General features: G+C 54.7%; 1 protein-coding gene across 1 annotated transcript in view; it reads right to left on the reverse strand.

Moving 5' to 3' along the window:
• Window positions 1–749: 749 nt before the first annotated feature.
• Window positions 750–18,618, reverse strand: part of sorbs3 (sorbin and SH3 domain containing 3) — a 148,540-nt gene continuing 130,671 nt past the window's right edge. Inside the window, exons 15-22 of the mRNA XM_068001522.1 lie at window positions 18,431–18,519; window positions 17,652–17,698; window positions 14,740–14,854; window positions 13,124–13,249; window positions 7,510–8,538; window positions 5,722–5,828; window positions 4,110–4,216; window positions 750–2,981 (exon numbers count right to left, since the gene is read on the reverse strand). Of these exons, the coding sequence (XP_067857623.1) occupies window positions 2,920–2,981; window positions 4,110–4,216; window positions 5,722–5,828; window positions 7,510–8,538; window positions 13,124–13,249; window positions 14,740–14,854; window positions 17,652–17,698; window positions 18,431–18,519 (1,682 nt within the window). The 3' untranslated portion in view covers window positions 750–2,919. The remainder of the gene's footprint in view (window positions 2,982–4,109; window positions 4,217–5,721; window positions 5,829–7,509; window positions 8,539–13,123; window positions 13,250–14,739; window positions 14,855–17,651; window positions 17,699–18,430; window positions 18,520–18,618) is intronic.

Below are 18,618 nucleotides of genomic sequence, written 5' to 3' on the forward strand. Positions count from 1 at the left end.
ATCAGCCATGATCTTATTGAATGGCGGAGCAGGCTCGAGGGGCCAATTGGCCTACTCCTGCTCCTATTTCTTATGTTCTTATGTCCTGGGGCCAAGATTTATCCCTCAACCAACGTCACGCAAAAAAACAGATGATCTGGGCATTGTCACATCGCTGTTTGTGGGATCTTGCTGTGCGCAAATTGGCTGCCCCGTTTCCTACATTACAACTTCAAAAGTACGTAATTGGCTGTAAAGTGCTTTGGGACGTCCTGAGGTTGTGAAAGATGCTGTAGCAATGGGAGATCGTTCTTTCTTTGAGCTGACCCTTGCCCCTCTGAGTTAGCTAAGATCCATCGGCTCTGATTTTAATTCTATCGTTTCACGGGCCTTTTCACACATTTGAGTCGCAAAGGAGCTGCCTACGATTGAGGGAAAGGGACGCTCTCAATATTAAATTCCCTCCCTAAACCTCTCCGCCTCTCTCTCCTCCTTTAAGACGCTCCTTAAAACCTACCTCTTTGACCAAGCTTTTGGTCACCTGTCCGAATATCTCCTCATGTGGCAAATTTTGTTTGATAACGCTCCTGTGAAGCACCATGGGACGTTTTACTACGTTAAAGACGCTATATAAATGCAAGCTGCTGTTGTGTGTTACGTCCTGAGGCCCGCCTAATTCCAGTTGGTATCTGCTTTACGCACAGGGGTTCGAGGCGGCCTCACTAACAGAGTTTGTCGGTCACGTTACTTATGAAAGGGGAGAGGCTCTGTGTCTGTGACATCTTTTTATTCGGAACAAATAGAGATTTTACACCAAGGTTTGGTTTGTTGTTGGTGACACAGGCAGCAGGACGGTTTAACCATGTTTGTCTCTGGTACAGATACGCAGCACAGGTACATAACGCAAGTACAAAGCTCAGGTATATAGTGCAGGTACGCAACACCGGTACGCGGTGCAGGTACGCAACGCCGGTACGCGGTGCAGGTACGCAACGCCGGTACGCGGTGCAGGTACGCAACGCAGGTACACAGTGCAGGTACACAAAGCAGGTATATAGTGCAGGTACACAACGCAGGTATATCGTGCAGGTACACAAAGCAGGTATATAGTGCAGGTACACAACGCAGGTATATAGTGCAGGTACACAGTGCAGGTACGCAACACAGGTACACAGTGCAGGTACGCAACGCAGGTATATCGTGCAGGTACGCAACGCAGGTATATCGTGCAGGTACGCAACGCAGGTATATAGTGCAGGTACACAACGCAGGTATATAGTGCAGGTACACAACGCAGGTATATAGTGCAGGTGCACAGTGCAGGTACGCAACACAGGTACGCAACGCAGGTACACAGCTGAGTACACAGTGGAGGTACTTGTTCAGGCACGTGGGATGGTACACAGGTGAACACCTCACGCCCAGGATCCATCCAATGGCCAAAAGCCCTAACCACAGCCTGTCACTCATCCACACCGCGTCCCACGTCCGAGGACAGGCTGGGATCATCCTGTGCGTCTCCGCCCTCCTGGCACCCGCTCACTGTGATGGTGTTCGACTCTGCACCGTTGGTCACCGGCACCCGCTGCCCACCAAACCCTGCCCCCCCACCCACCCACCTCCCCCCCCCCCCCCCAAGAATATCAGCAGCCCCTCCCCTCCCCCATCGGCCCATAAATCTTGCCCTTCTCCCTGCAGATTTAAGCAAACCGCACTGACCGCCTCCCTTGGTCGATCAGCTGCTCGCCGACTCTCGCCGGCGGACTCCGTGCGCCGTCCGATCTCTCTGGCCCGCGAAAGGGGGCGGCAGTTCAGACCTTCAAAGAGGTTCCCCCCCCCCCCCCCCTCCTCCCACCCCCCAAACCTGTGCGAGGGGCCTCCCCCCCAACACCTCCCCCCTCCCCACTGTAGCCCCACCTCCCACTCAGCACAGATTTACAGACAGATCTCGGGGCTCCCCCACAACGAGATCCGTTCCGTTGAGATCCGGTCCAGGTTTGAGGTTGCACGTCCAGGCGGAGGTCACCGCGGCGCGAGGCACAGTCCAGGCGGAGGTCACAGGTCGCCGCGGCGCGGGACACCATCCAGGCGGGGGTCACAGGTCACCGCGGCGGGAGAACTCGCTGCTCACACAAGGAAGAACGAGTGTGTGACAAAGACAGACAGAGAGAGAGAGAGGGAGAGAGAAAATGAGAGAGAGAGAGACAGACAGACAGAGAGAAGCGGTAAGAGAGAGAGAGACAGAGAGAGAGAGAGAGAGAAGGAGAGAGATAGAGAGAGGCAGACAGAGAGAAAGAGAGACAGACAGAGAGAGAGAGAGAGGCAGACAGAGAGAAAGAAAATGAGAGAGGGAGAGAGGCAGAGATTGAGACAGAGAGAGAAAGGAAGAGAGAGAGGGAGGGAGAGAGAAAATGAGAGGGAGAGAGACAGAGAGAGAGAGGCAGACAGAGAGAGAGAGAGACAGAGAGAGAGAGAGACACAGAAAAAGTCAGAGACAGAGAGAGAGAGACAGAGACACAGAGAAAGAGAGAGACAGAGAGAGAGAGAGAGACAGAGAGAGAGAGAGAGACAGAGAGAGAGACAGAGACAGAGAAAGAGAGAGAGACAGAGAGAGAGACAGAGACACAGAGAGACAGAGAGACAGAGACACAGAGAGACAGAGAGAAAGAGACAGAGAGAAAGAGAGAAAGTCAGAGACAGAGAGAAAGAGAGAGACAGAGACAGAGAGAAAGAGAAAGAGAAAGAGAGAGACAGACACAGACAGAGAGAGACAGAGAGAGAGACAGAGAGAGAGAGAGAGAGACAGAGAGAGAGAGAGAGAGACAGAGGCAGAGAGAGAGACAGACAGAGAGAGAGTCAGAAAGAGAGAGAGAGAGGCAGAGAGAGCGCGAGGACTCGGGCCCGGGTCACCACGATCGGGTGGTGGGTGATGGTGGAAGGTTACACAGGCTGCACATAGTTCCCGGGAAACGTCCCAAAGTTGTTCGTCCGACGAGACGTACCTGCGAGGGACAAAAGAGATCGGGGGTGGGGAGAGCCGAGTGAACAAACCAAGAAGGAGAACGTTGCGATGCCCCTACGAGGAAGGGGAAAGGGGTCTTACTGGTAGGAGACCCCACCCCACAGTGCAGCCTGCCGACTGTGAGATGCTGCACAAAGGATAGTGCGGTGGCTACGTTAGCAGACTAGTAATCCAGAGAACGAGAGTTCAAATCCCACCACTGGCAGTTTGGGAATCTGAATTCAGTTTAACAAATCGGGAAATAATAAACAGGTCAGTAAAAGTGACCGTGAAGCTCTCAGATTGTTGTAAAATGCAAGTGGGTCACTTATCCCCTTTGGGGAGGGAAACCTGCCGTCCTTACTCGGTCTGGGCCTACTCGTGACTCCAGCCCCACACGATGTGGCGGTGACTTAATGCCCCCCTGAGGTGGCCCACCATCTTCTCAGGGCCACTGGAGCTGGGATGCTCCTGGTTCCTCGGCTAACCTGGCTTTACCTCCGGGGTGGAAACTCTGGGCATGTCTGATAACGTAAGTAAAGAGGAACCGTTTCCCATTGGCGGAAGGGTCGAGAACCAGAGGACACAGATTTAAGGTGATTGGCAAAAGAACCAAAGGCGACATGAGGAAAAACTTTTTTACGCAGCGAGTGGTTGTGATCTGGAATTCACGGCCCGAGGGGGTGGTGGAGGCAGATTCAATCATGGCCTTCAAAAGGGAACTGGATAAGTACTTGAAAGGAAAAAATTTGCAAGGCTACGGGGAAAGAGCGGGGGAATGGGACTAACTGGATTGCTCTTACAAAGAGCCGGCACAGGCTCGATGGGCCAAATGGCCTTCTTCTGTGCTGGAACCATTCTATGCTTCTAAGTGCAGCACAGTTCAGACACCCCAGCTTGTGCTGAGACCTTGCATTGTCTTGTGGCCTAGTCCTGGGCTGTGGCTCAGTCCTGTGGCCCAGTCCTGGGCTGTGGTTCAGTCCTGTGGCCCAGTCCTGGGCTGTGGCTCAGTCCTGTGGTCCAGTCCTGGGCTGTGGCCTTGTCCTGTGGCCCAACAGTATGGACTCAAAGTGTGAGGGGCTTCCTTCTTCCTCAGCACCTCCGATCTGTGGCAGATTACAACCCTTACCTACAAACCAGCCATCGTCGCACTTCTCCATTACATCCACGAGATCGCCCTCTCTCAGCTCCAACTCATCCCCGTTCAGAGGATTGTAGTGATACAGTGCCCGGTATCTGGAACAGGGAGAGGACGAAGCAGAGAATTCAGGTAATCAGCAGCTCCGCACCGCACGCAAAACACTTGAAAAGTACGTTTTCTACTTAGAAATGTTAAACTCTTCCTCCATTTTTAGGTAATTGTTACTCCCTGCATCCGTAGCAATGAGTCCCATCCGTATATCCTTAGCAACCGGGCCCAATCCCTGTAACCCGAGCGACCGGGCCCAATCCTTGTAACCCTAGCAACCGGGCCCAATCCCTGTAACCCTAGCAACCGGGCCCAATCCCTGTAACCCTAGCAACCGGGCCCAATCCCTGTAACCCGAGCGACCGGGCCCAATCCCTGTAACCCTAGCAACCGGGCCCAATCCCTGTAACCCTAGCGACCGGGCTCAATCCCTGTAACCCTAGCAACCGGGCCCAATCCCTGTAACCCTAGCGACCGGGCTCAATCCCTGTAACCCTAGCGACCGGGCCCAATCCCTGTAACCCTAGCAACCGGGCCCAATCCCTGTAACCCTAGCGACCGGGCCCAATCCCTGTAACCCGAGCGACTGGGCCCAATCCCTGTAACCCTAGTGACCGGGCCCAATCCCTGTAACCCTAGCAACCGGGCCCAATCCCTGTAACCCTAGCAACCGGGCCCAATCCCTGTAACCCGAGCGACCGGGCCCAATCCCTGTAACCCTAGCAACCGGGCCCAATCCCTGTAACCCTAGCGACCGGGCTCAATCCCTGTAACCCTAGCGACCGGGCCCAATCCCTGTAACCCTAGCAACCGGGCCCAATCCCTGTAACCCTAGCGACCGGGCTCAATCCCTGTAACCCTAGCGACCGGGCCCAATCCCTGTAACCCTAGCAACCGGGCCCAATCCCTGTAACCCTAGCGACCGGGCCCAATCCCTGTAACCCGAGCGACCGGGCCCAATCCCTGTAACCCTAGCAACCGGGCCCAATCCCTGTAACCCTAGCGACCGGGCCCAATCCCTGTAACCCTAGCAACCGGGCCCAATCCCTGTAACCCTAGTGACCGGGCCCAATCCCTGTAACCCGAGCGACCGGGCCCAATCCTTGTAACCCTAGTGACCGGGCCCAATCCCTGTAATCCTAGTGACCGGGCCCAATCCCTGTAACCCGAGCGACCGGGCTCAATCCCTGTAACCCTAGCGACCGGGCCCAATCCCTGTAACCCTAGCGACCGGGCTCAATCCCTGTAACCCTAGTGACCGGGCTCAATCCCTGTTCCCCTAGTGACCGGGCCCCCCTGAACGGGAGCCCAGCGCCCTCCTACTTTAATAAGGTCTTGAGCTCGAGTGGGACCTATTTTGAGTCCCATCGGCACCTCGACCTTTGACCCCTCCCATCGCCCAGATTGCTTGAGATTCTCCACCTTGTAGGGAGCGCAGGTCGGAGAATCAGGGCTGCCTCGGACCTCATGCTGCTTTCGAACGCAGCCCGTGTCAGGAGCGGGAGGCCGGAGAGTTTACTGTTTTGCGTCAGTGAACGAAATTCATACTCACGGGCTCCATTCAGCTCCAGTCGCAGTTCCTGACGCCGCTCGCTGGGATCCCACTGGCTCGGTGAAAATGATGCGTGACTGCAGGCTGGGGTCAGAGGGCATCCGGCACTGTCCGATGGGCAGAGGGGACGGAAGAGCTGAGTTACTGCAGCAGGACACAGGAGCCATAACAATAAAGATCATCCCTGGGATGATCCAACACCAGTGATCCTACAAACCGGGCCAATTCCCCGTAACTCCCGCGACCGGGCCTATCCTGTAACCCTAGCGACCGGGCCCATCCTGTAGCCCGAGCGACCGAGCCTATCCTGTAAGCCTAGCGACCGGGCCCATCCTGTAGCCCGAGCGACCGGGCCCATCCTGTAGCCCGAGCGACCGGGCCCATCCTGTAACCCTAGCGACCAGCCCATCCCTGTAACGCTAATGACCTGGTGCATTCCTGTAATTTTAGTAACTGCACCCATTTACTGTAACCCCAGCAACCCGATCCATCCCTGTAACCATGGCAATGGAGCCTTTTCACTGTAACCCGAACAACCGGGCCAATTCCCTGCAACACGAGCGACCGGGCCCATTCCCTGTAACCTTAGCGACCGGGGCCCATTCCCTCTAACCCTAGCGACCGGGGCCCATTCCCTGTAACCTTAGCGACCGGGGCCCATTCCCTGTAACCCTAGCGACCGGGCCCATTCCCTGTAACCTTAGCGACCGGGGCCCATTCCCTGTAACCCTAGCGACCGGGGCCCATTCCCTGTAACCCTAGCGACCGGGGCCCATTCCCTGTAACCCTAGCGACCGGGGCCCATTCCCTGTAACCCGAGCGACCGGGGCCCATTCCCTGTAACCCGAGCGACCGGGGCCCATTCCCTGTAACCCTAGCGACCGGGGCCCATTCCCTGTAACCCTAGCGACCGGGGCCCATTCCCTGTAACCCTAGCGACCGGGGCCCATTGCCTGTAGCCCTAGCGACCGGGGCCCATTGCCTGTAACCCTAGCGACCGGGGCCCATTCCCTGTAACCTTAGCGACCGGGGCCCATTCCCTGTAACCTTAGCGACCGGGGCCCATTCCCTGTAACCCTAGCGACCGGGGCCCATTCCCTGTAACCCTACGGACCGGGGCCCATTCCCTGTAACCCTAGCGACCGGGGCCCATTGCCTGTAACCCTAGCGACCGGGGCCCATTCCCTGTAACCCTAGCGACCGGGGCCCATTGCCTGTAACCCTAGCGACCGGGGCCCATTCCCTGTAACCCTAGCGACCGGGGCCCATTGCCTGTAACCCTAGCGACCGGGGCCCATTCCCTGTAACCCTACGGACCGGGGCCCATTCCCTGTAACCCTAGCGACCGGGGCCCATTGCCTGTAACCCTAGCGACCGGGGCCCATTCCCTGTAACCCTAGCGACCGGGGCCCATTCCCTGTAACCCTAGCGACCGGGGCCCATTGCCTGTAACCCTAGCGACCGGGGCCCATTGCCTGTAACCCTAGCTTCTTTCCTTATGGACAGTGAGTGGAAGGGAACTTTCTGAGTTTTTGCTGCCTCTATCCTATGAGGGCAGACTCATCTCGAAGCTCCTTTCACGAATTCCTGCTGGCTGTGGACGCCTGGGAACATTCTAGAATGAACTCAGCCGTTCAATATTATTTTGTATTCATTCTGGGGATGTGGGCATCACTGGCAAGGCCGGCATTTCTTGCCCACCCCTGGTCGCCCCTTGAGAAGGTGGTGGTGGGCCTTCTTGGTGATAAATATTATTTTCCTTTCATTCCTTTCAGTCTAAGGTCTTACCTGGGGGGCCAGAGCTGGCTGATGAGTGGAGGATGCAGTTGGCATGGTTACTGGTCCTAGGCCGGGGTGAGGGATTGGTGACGACTGCAGGGGCCAGACTGAACGGGGGGCATGCTGATTGGTTAAGACTGGAATTGAATGCTGATTGGTTAAGACTGGAATTGAATGCTGATTGGTTAAGACTGGAATTGAATGCTGATTGGTGAATGCTGGTACTGAATGCTGATTGGTGAATGCTGGAACTGAATGCTGATTGGTGAATGCTGGAACTGAATGCTGATTGGTGAATGCTGGAACTGGGTGCTGATTGGTGAATGCAGGAACTGAGTGCTGATTGGTGGACGATGCTGGCACTGAGCGCTGATAGGTGGACGATGCAGGCAATGGGTGCTGATTGGTGGACGATGCTGGCATTGAGTGCTGATTGGCGGACGATGCTGGCACTGAGTGCTGATAGGTGGACGATGCTGGCACTGAGTGCTGATTGGTGGACGATGCTGGCACTGAGTGCTGATAGGTGGACGATGCTGGCACTGAGTGCTGATAGGAAGATGATGTTGGCATTGGGTACTGATTGGTGGACGATGCTGGCACTGAGTGCTGATAGGTGGACGATGCTGGCGCTGAGTGCTGATAGGAGGATGATGTTGGCATTGGGTACTGATTGGTGGACGATGCTGGCACTGAGTGCTGATAGGTGGACGATGCTGGCGCTGAGTGCTGATAGGAGGACGATGTTGGCATTGGGTGCTGATAGGAGGACGATGCTGGCCCTGGGTGCTGATTGGCCGGTAGTCCAGCCAATGAGTCAGGGCCATCTCTTTTTGAGGAAGATGGTGGAGGGCTGGGGAAGTGGTGCGCTGGGGCGGCTGGGACTGGGGCAATGGCGTACTCGGTGGCGTTTTTGACCTTTGGCCTTTTCACCACCTGCACGTAATTGGCTGGAAAGATCCCTTGCCGGTTGGTGCCTGTTATTCGCCCCTCGAACCAGTTGTCATCGACTCTTCTGATCAGTGAGATTGTTTCACCCTGAGGCACAAAAAAAAAAATCAGCTGAGGTAACTGGTCCCACACGAGGTCTCCAACACCTCCACCGACCGAAACATCTGCAAACTGTCCCTCAGCGCTGGGCTCCCCAGCAAATCCGAAATAACCTCGATCCAGCCAGTGCTGTTCAAACCAGATTCTCAAACTGCATCAACCTGGACCCATCTGATCCAGACTGACACCCCTCACCATTAACGTGCCCTCGTGCGAACAGACTCTACATTAAATGCTGGTGTACAGATTCACAAACCATTAAAAGTAGTGCCGCAGGTTAACAAGACCATAAAAATTGCAAACCAAGCATTGGGCTTCATTTCTAGAGGGACGGAATTGAAAAGCAGAGACGTTATGTTAAACTTATATAGAACCTTGGTTAGACCACACTTGGAGCACTGGGCACAGCTCTGGTCTCCATATACCTTGGTTAGACCACATTTGGAGCACTGTGCACAGTTCTGGTCTCCATATCCATTGGTTAGACCACACTTGGAATACCGTGCACAGTTCTAGTCTCCATATACCTTGGTTAGACCACACTTGGAGCGCTGTGCACAGTTCTGGTCTCCATAAATCTTGTTTAGACCACACTTGGAGTACTGTGCACAATTCTGGTCTCCATATACCTTGGTTAGACCACACTTGGAGCGCTGTGCACAGTTCTGGTCTCCATATACCTTGGTTAGACCACACTTGGAGCGCTGTGCACAGTTCTGGTCTCCATAAATCTTGTTCAGACCACACTTGGAGTACTGTGCACAGTTCTGGTCTCCATATACCTTGGTTAGACCACACTTGGAGCACAGTGAACAGTTCTGGTCTCCATATACCTTGGTTAGACCACACTTGGAGTACCGTGAACAGTTCTGGTCTCCATAGACCTTGGTTAGACCACACTTGGAGTACCGTGAACAGTTCTGGTCTCCATATACCTTGGTTAGACCACACTTGGAATACCGTGCACAGTTCTGGTCTCCATATTATAAAACGGGCATAGAGGCATTGGAGAAGGTGCAAAAAAGATGCATAAGGATGATACAGAACTGAGGGTATAACTATCAAGAGAGACTGAACAGACTGGGGCTCTTTTCTCTGGAAAAGGGAAGACCAAGAGGTGACCCGATAGAGGTCTTTAAAATAATGAATGGGTTTAACAGGACGATGCAGAGATTGTAGTTAGGGAGGAGGAGTGTGAAATATTGGATGTGATAAACACAGTGAGAGAGGAAATATTCAGGGGTTTAGCGTCTTTGAAAGTAGATAAATCGCCAGGCCTGGATGAAACGTATCCCAGGCTGTTAATAGAAGCAAGGGAGGAAATAGCGGAGGCTCTGACCATCATTTTCCAATCCTCCCTGGCTACAGGCGTGGTGCTGGAGGATTGGAGGACTGCTAACATTGTACCGTTGTTTAAAAATGGAGAAAGAGATAGACCGAGTAATTATAGGCCAGTCTGTCTAACCTTGGTGGTGGGCAAATTATTGGAATCAATTCTGAGGGATAGCATGAACCATCATTTAGAAAGGCACGGGTTAATCAAGGACAGTCAGCATGGATTTGTTAAGGGAAGGTCGTGTCTGACTAAATTGATTGAATTTTTTGAGGAGGTAACAAGGAGGGTCGATGAGGGTGGCGTATTTGCTGTAGTCTACATGGATTTCAGCAAGGCTTTTGACAAGGTCCCACGTGGCAGACTGGTCAAAAAAAAGCCCATGGGATCCAAGGGAAAGTGGCAAATTGGATACAAAATTGGCTCAGTGGCAGGAAGCAAAGGGTAATGGTTGACGGGTACTTTTGTGACAGGAAGGCTCTTTCCAGTGGGGTTCCACGGGGCTCAGTACTCGGTCCCTTGCTTTTTGTGGTATATATCAATGATTTAGACTTAAATGCAGGGGGCATGATTAAGAAGTTTGCGGATGATACAAAAATTGGCCGTGTGGTTGATAGTGAGGAGGAAAGCTGTAGACTGCAGGAAGATATCAATGGACTGGTCAGGTGGGCAGAAAAGTGGCAAATGGAGTTCAATCCGGAGAAGTGTGAGGTAATGCATTTGGGGAGGGCAAACAAGGCGAGGGAGTACACAATAAATGGGAGGATACTGAGAGGTGTAGAGGAACAGAGAGACCTTGGAGAGCATGTCCACAGATCCCTGAAGGTAGCAGGACAGGTAGATAAGGTGGTTAAAAAGGCATATGGGATACTTTCCTTTATTAGCCGAGGCATAGAATATAAGAACAGGGAGGTTATGCTCGAACTGTATAAAACACTAGTTAGGCCACAGCTCGAGTACTGTGTACAGTTCTGGTCACCACATTACAGGAAAGATGTGATTGCACTAGAGAGAGTGCAGAGGAGATTTACGAGGATGTTGCCAGGGCTGGAGAATTTTAGCTATGAGAAAAGACGGGATAGGCTGGGGTTATTGTCTTTGGAACAAAGGAGGCTGAGGGGAGATTTAATTGAGGTGTATAAAATTATGAGGGGCCTCGATAGAGTGGATAGGGAGGACCTATTTCCCTTGGCAGAGGGGGTCAGTGACCAGGGGACATAGATTTAAAGTGATTGGTAGGAGGATTAGAGGGGAGCTGAGGAAGAATTTTTTCACCCAGAGGGTGGTGGGGTCTGGAACTCACTGCCTGAAAGGGCGGGAGAGGCAGAAACCCTCAACTCATTTAAAAAGTACTTGGATGTGCACCTGAAGTGCCCGTAACCTACAGGGCTACAGACCAAGTGCTGGAAAGTGGGATTAGGCTGGATAGCTCTTTATCGGCCAGCACAGACACAATGGACTGAATGGCCTCCTTCAGTGCCTTAAATTTTTCTATGTTTCTATATTTCTAATAGGGTAGACGTAGAGATGATGTTTCCACTTGTGGGGGAGACCAGAATTAGGGTTCATAAATATAAGATCGTCACTAATAAATCCAATAGGGAATTCAGGAGAAACTTCTTCACCCAGAGAGTGGTGAGAATGTGGAACTCGCTCCCACAAGGAGTAGTTGAGGCAAATAGCATCGAGGCATTTAAGGGGAAGCTCGATAAACACATGAGGGAGAAAGGAATAGAAGGATATGCTGATAGGGTGAGATGAAGAGGGGTGGGAGGAGGCTCGTGTGGAGCATTAACCCCAGCATGGACCAGTTGGGCCGAATGGCCTGTTTCTGTGCTGTACATTGGATGGAGTTCGATGGTGGCGCTCAATTGTGTCGGAAATCAAGTCTGGGATAGGTTAAAGCTTTCGCCAACTCAGCACCACCCAAAACCATGGCTGTCCTGTGTGGTTCCGCGCGCCACCCTGGCTGCACCCACTGGGGGCACCTCCGTGTTCACCCACACCTGTAGCGGGGCTCATTATACAGGGATTTAGTCCTGAATGGGTTAACGTGACAAATGTGGCTGAAAGGAATGTTCTAAAAGATTTGGCGCTGTGAAGCAGAACTCAATTTTAAGACAGGTCTGCCCACTCACTTAATTTGTCAAGGCCCTTTGCAATTTCCTGCTCCCATCCACACAATTTACTGTCCGGCTGGAAATTCCTCTGCACATCTCCATATATCCATAAGATGGCACTGTAAATACCAACCCCACACGGCCCACCGTCGAAGGAGGGGATGCAAAGAGGGGACAAACTCCATAGAGAGGGACGGAGGGAGAGTGGGAGTGGGAGAGAGGGAGAGTGGGGGAGAGAGAGACAGAGAGAGGGAGCGAGAGACAGAGAGAGGGAGCGAGAGAGAGAGAGACAGAGATAGAGAGAGAGCGACAGCGAGAGCGATAGACAGAGAGAGAGAGAGTGACAGGGAGAGAGAGGTGGGGAGAGTGGGAGAGACAGAGAGAGCGAGAGACAGAGAGAGAGAGCGAGAGAGAGACAGAGAGAGCGAGCGAGAGACAGAGAGAGAGAGCGAGAGAGAGACAGAGAGAGCGAGAGAGAGACAGAGAGAGCGAGAGAGAGACAGAGAGAGAGACAGAGAGAGCGAGAGAGAGACAGAGAAAGCGAGAGAGAGACAGACAGAGAGAGCGAGAGAGAGACAGAGAGAGTGAAAGACAGAGAGCGAGAGACAGAGAGAGAGAGCGAGCGAGAGACAGAGAGAGAGAGAGAGAGACAGAGAGAGAGAGCGAGCGAGAGACAGAGAGAACGAGAGACAGAGAGAGAGCGAGAGAGAGACAGAGAGTGACAGGGAGGGAGAGACAGAGAGAGAGAGAGAGAGACAGAGAGAGAGAGCGAGCGAGAGACAGAGAGAACGAGAGACAGAGAGAGAGCGAGAGAGAGACAGAGAGTGACAGGGAGGGAGAGACAGAGAGAGAGAGCGAGCGAGAGACAGAGAGAGAGAGAGAGAGACAGAGAGAGAGAGCGAGCGAGAGACAGAGAGAACGAGAGACAGAGAGAGAGCGAGAGAGAGACAGAGAGTGACAGGGAGGGAGAGACAGAGAGAGAGTGACAGGGAGGGAGAGACAGAGAGAGAGTGACAGGGAGGGAGAGACAGAGAGAGAGTGACAGAGAGTGATAGAGAGAGAGACACACACGTTTGTTCACTGTGCTGTGCCTTAGCTGAACCTGTTCACACTCACACACCTTGCGGAAGGAGAGCTCCACACTTAAGTCCCCTTTGAAGCTGAATGTGGCGACAGCCTCTCCGTACTCCAGGAGCTGGACGGGCGGGCTTTTAATTGGAGTTGGTCTCTCAGTGGGAGGAATAATCTGAAATGGGAAAACAACAGATGAGATCGGCAGTCGGTCCGGGGGCTGAGAGTGTGGCCGAGTCTCTTAAGATCTGACACGGGGAACAGGCATCTCTCCCTCAACTTCAGACTGCACCCAGGCAAGTGTCCAACACTCTACTGGGGAGATCCCAGCAAGGGTCCAACACTCTACTGGGGAGATCCCAGCAAGGGTCCAACACTCTACTGGGGAGATCCCAGCAAGGGTCCAACACTCTACTGAGGAGATCCCAGCAAGAGTCCAACACTCTACTGGGGAGATCCCAGCAAGAGTCCAACACTCTACTGGGGAGATCCCAGCAAGGGTCCAACACTCTACTGGGGAGATCCCAGCAAGGGTCCAACACTCTACTGGGGAGATCCCAGCAAGGGTCCAACACTCTACTGGGGAGATCCCAGCAAGGGTCCAACACTCTACTGGGGAGATCCCAGCAAGGGTCCAACACTCTACTGGGGAGATCCCAGCAAGGGTCCAACGCTCTACTGGGGAGATCCCAGCAAGGGTCCAACACTCTACTGGGGAGATCCCAGCAAGGGTCCAACACTCTACTGGGGAGATCCCAGCAAGGGTCCAACACTCTACTGGGGAGATCCCAGCAAGGGTCCAACACTCTACTGGGGAGATCCCAGCAAGGGTCCAACACTCTACTGGGGAGATCCCAGCAAGGGTCCAACACTCTACTGGGGAGATCCCAGCAAGGGTCCAACACTCTACTGGGGAGATCCCAGCAAGGGTCCAACACTCTACTGGGGCGATCCCAGCAAGGGTCCAACACTCTACTGGGGCGATCCCAGCAAGGGTCCAACGCTCTACTGGGGCGATCCCAGCAAGGGTCCAACGCTCTACTGGGGCGATCCCAGCAAGGGTCCAACGCTCTACTGGGGCGATCCCAGCAATGGTCCAACGCTCTACTGGGGAGATCCCAGCAAGGGTCCAACACTCTACTGGGGAGATCCCAGCAAGGGTCCAACACTCTACTGGGGAGATCCCAGCAAGGGTCCAACACTCTACTGGGGAGATCCCAGCAAGGGTCCAACACTCTACTGGGGAGATCCCAGCAAGGGTCCAACACTCTACTGGGGAGATCCCAGCAAGAGTCCAACAATCTACTGGGGCGATCCCAGCAAGAGTCCAACACTCTATTGGGGAGATCCCAGCAAGGGTCCAACACTCTACTGGGGAGATCCCAGCAAGGGTCCAACACTCTACTGGGGAGATCCCAGCAAGGGTCCAACACTCTACTGGGGAGATCCCAGCAAGGGTCCAACACTCTACTGGGGAGATCCCAGCAAGGGTCCAACACTCTACTGGGGAGATCCCAGCAAGGGTCCAACACTCTACTGGGGAGATCCCAGCAAGGGTCCAACACTCTACTGGGGCGATCCCGGCCCCCGCCCGGCAATCTCCAGCCCCCTCCTCTGGGAATGATGGCCACCGGGTGTATTGTAAACCGAGGAGCTGAGTTGTACCTCGACATAAGACGTGGGGAAGATTCCCAGCCTCCCATGATGCTCTCCTTTCAGCCAGTTCTGGTCGAGCACTTTGTGGATGTAAACAATGTCTCCTTTCTGAAGAGTGAGCTCTCTGCAGGTCAAAGCACAGGCCAAAGGTCAGAGGATAGGTCAACGGCCAGCAGGAACGACTGTAGCACAGGGCACCCAGACTGCAGTCCTGGTCTCTGGAAAAGGTCATTATCAGCTCAGCATCGTCGACAAGTGCTCAGAGAGAGAGAGGGGGGTCCTCAGAGAGAGAGGGAGGGGAGGGTCATCAGAGAGAGAGGGGAGGGTCCTCAGAGAGAGAGGGAGGGAAGGGAGGGTCCTCAGAGAGAGAGGGAGGGGAGGGTCATCAGAGAGAGAGAGAGAGGGGAGGGTCATCAGAGAGAGAGAGGGGAGGGTCCTCAGAGAGAGAGGGAGGGGATCCTCAGAGAGAGAGGGAGGGTCATCGGAGAGAGAGAGAGAGAAAGAGAGGGGATCCTCAGAGAGAGAGAGAGAGAGGGGGGTCCTCAGAGAGAGGGAGGGGAGGGTCCTCAGAGAGAGAGGGAGGGGAGGGTCCACAGAGAGAGAGGGAGGTGAGGGTCCACAGAGAGAGAGGGAGGGGAGGGTCCTCATAGAGAGAGGGAGGGGAGGGTCCTCAGAGAGAGAGAGAGGGGAGGGTCCTCAGAGAGACAGTGAGAGAGAGGGGGGTCCTCAGAGAGAGAGTGAGAGAGAGGGAGGTCCTCAGAGAGAGTGAGAGAGAGGGGGGTCCTCAGAGAGAGAGTGAGAGAGAGGGGGGCCCTCAGAGAGAGAGTGAGAGAGAGGGGGGTCCTCAGAGAGAGTGTGAGAGAGAGAGGGGGGTCCTCAGAGAGACAGTGAGAGAGAGAGGGGGGTCCTCAGAGAGAGAGAGAGAGAGGGGTCCTCAGAGAGAGAGTGAGAGAGAGGGGGGTCCTCAGAGAGAGAGTTAGAGAGAGGGGGGTCCTCAGAGAGAGTGAGAGAGAGGGGGGTCCTCAGAGAGAGAGTGAGAGAGAGGGGGGGCCCTCAGAGAGAGAGTGAGAGAGAGGGGGGTCCTCAGAGAGAGAGTGAGAGAGAGAGGGGGGTCCTCAGAGAGACAGTGAGAGAGAGGGGGGTCCTCAGAGAGAGAGAGAGAGAGAGAGAGGGGTCCTCAGAGAGAGAGTGAGAGAGAGGGGGGTCCTCAGAGAGAGAGTTAGAGAGAGGGGGGTCCTCAGAGAGAGAGTTAGAGAGAGGGGGTCCTCAGAGAGAGAGTGAGAGAGAGGGGGGTCCTCAGAGAGAGAATGAGAGAGGGGGGTCCTCAGAGAGAGAGTGAGAGAGAGGGGGGTCCTCAGAGAGAGAGTGAGAGAGAGGGGGGTCCTCAGAGAGAGAGTTTGAGAGAGGGGGGTCCTCAGAGAGAGAGTTAGAGAGAGGGGGGTCCTCAGAGAGAGAGTGAGAGAGGGGGGTCCTCAGAGAGAGAGTTAGAGAGAGGGGGGTCCTCAGAGAGAGAGTTAGAGAGAGGGGGGTCCTCAGAGAGAGAGTGAGAGAGAGGGGGTCCTCAGAGAGAGAGTTAGAGAGAGGGGATCCTCAGAGAGAGAGTTAGAGAGAGGGGGGTCCTCAGAGAGAGAGTGAGAGAGAGGGGGGTCCTCAGAGAGAGAGTGAGAGAGAGGGGGGCCCTCAGAGAGAGAGTGAGAGAGAGGGGGGTCCTCAGAGAGAGAGTGAGAGAGAGAGGGGGGTCCTCAGAGAGACAGTGAGAGAGAGGGGGGTCCTCAGAGAGAGAGAGAGAGAGAGGGGTCCTCAGAGAGAGAGTGAGAGAGAGGGGGGTCCTCAGAGAGAGAGTTAGAGAGAGGGGGGTCCTCAGAGAGAGAGTGAGAGAGAGGGGGGTCCTCAGAGAGAGAGTGAGAGAGGGGGGTCCTCAGAGAGAGAGGGAGGGGAGGGTCCTCAGAGAGAGAGTGAGAGAGAGAGAGAGAGGGGGTCCTCAGAGAGAGAGTTAGAGAGAGGGGGTCCTCAGAGAGAGAGTTAGAGAGAGGGGGGTCCTCAGAGAGAGAGTTAGAGAGAGGGGGGTCCTCAGAGAGAGAGTTAGAGAGAGGGGGGTCCTCAGAGAGAGAGTGAGAGAGAGGGGGGTCCTCAGAGAGAGAGCGAGAGAGGAGGGTCCTCAGAGAGAGTGTGAGAGAGAGGGGGGTCCTCAGAGAGAGAGTTAGAGAGAGGGGGGCCCTCAGAGAGAGAGTGAGAGAGAGGGGGGCCCTCAGAGAGAGAGTGAGAGAGAGGGGGGCCCTCAGAGAGAGAGTGAGAGAGAGGGGGGTCCTCAGAGAGAGAGTGAGAGAGAGGGGGGTCCTCAGAGAGAGAGTGAGAGAGAGGGGGGCCCTCAGAGAGAGAGTGAGAGAGAGGGGGGTCCTCAGAGAGAGAGTGAGAGAGAGGGGGGTCCTCAGAGAGAGAGTGAGAGAGAGGGGGGCCCTCAGAGAGAGAGTGAGAGAGAGGGGGGTCCTCAGAGAGAGAGTGAGAGAGAGGGGGGCCCTCAGAGAGAGAGTGAGAGAGAGGGGGGCCCTCAGAGAGAGAGTGAGAGAGAGGGGGGTCCTCAGAGAGAGAGTGAGAGAGAGGGGGGTCCTCAGAGAGAGAGTGAGAGAGAGGGGGGCCCTCAGAGAGAGAGTGAGAGAGAGGGGGGTCCTCAGAGAGAGAGTTAGAGAGAGGGGGGTCCTCAGAGAGAGAGTGAGAGAGAGAGAGAGAGAGAGAGAGGGTCCTCAGAGAGAGAGAGAGAGAGAGAGGGTCCTCAGAGAGAGAGAGAGAGATGGGGGTCCTCAGTTCCCACCCCTTCACGTCACCGTGGCCCCGCCCCCAGCCCTGGCGGCCCCGCCCCTGCAGCCCCGGCCCCGCCTTCCCTCGTCCTGCCCCCATCACCCCGGGCCATGGTTGATACTCACTTCGGAGACTGGGCCTGGAAATCAAACATTGCTCGCGCAGCCTTCATCTGTGGAAAGAATAAGGAGAGCTCGTCAGGAGAAGGGAGGAGCCTCCTCAGGGGCAGCATTCCCAGTCTGATACCCAGTGGCTGTCACCAATGGGACCGGGAAAGCACGTGACTGAAGCAGAGAAAGGGTCAACATTTAAGAACAGGATGAATAGGTGGTTTAAGGAAAAGGAGGGATAAAGGGATATGGGAACAGGGCGGGAACACGGGATTAGGATACTGCTCGTGCGGGGGATAAACCCCAACACGGACTGGTTGGGCCTATTGCGTTTTTTTTATTCTTTGTAAGTGGGCAACACTGGCAAGGCGGCATTTATTGCCCATTGCCCTTAAGGGCATTAAAAGTGAACCATGTAGCGTGGGACGAGTGTCACACGTAGGCCCAGACCAGCCAGGAGTGACAGGTTTCCCTCCCTGAAGGGCGTTGGTGAACCAGTTGGCTTTTCGCGCCAAGTTTCATGGTCATTTTATCTGGTGCCAGCCCATAAATGACCACCTTGACTGAATTCAATATCCCAACTCGCCCCTGTCGAGGATTTAAACTCGAGGCCTTAGGGTTGCTCGGCCCGTATTCTCAGGGGCTGGCCTGCAGGTCCCACCAGCCCATGGGTTAATGCGCCACGTCAGGAGGTAAAACCCAACATAACAGGGCACGAAGTTGCAACGCTGGTTGATGTGCCCCTTGGCATCAAGATGCGAACTTCTCCAGTGTGCCCAGGTTTCCGTGGTTACCTTGGTCGCCTCCGGGTTGTGCGGCCGATCTGATCCGCTGTCTGTTCTCCCATCAGAACTGCTCCCGTTGTTCCCAGAGTTCCAAGCATCTACCAAGAAAGAAAGATTTGCATTTATACAGCGCCTTTCACAACCTCAGGACGTCCCAAAGCGTTTTACAGCCAAATGAAGTACTTTCGAAGTGTAGT

Source organism: Heptranchias perlo, chromosome 20 (genome assembly GCF_035084215.1).
Source record: "Heptranchias perlo isolate sHepPer1 chromosome 20, sHepPer1.hap1, whole genome shotgun sequence".
NCBI lineage: Eukaryota > Metazoa > Chordata > Chondrichthyes > Hexanchiformes > Hexanchidae > Heptranchias > Heptranchias perlo.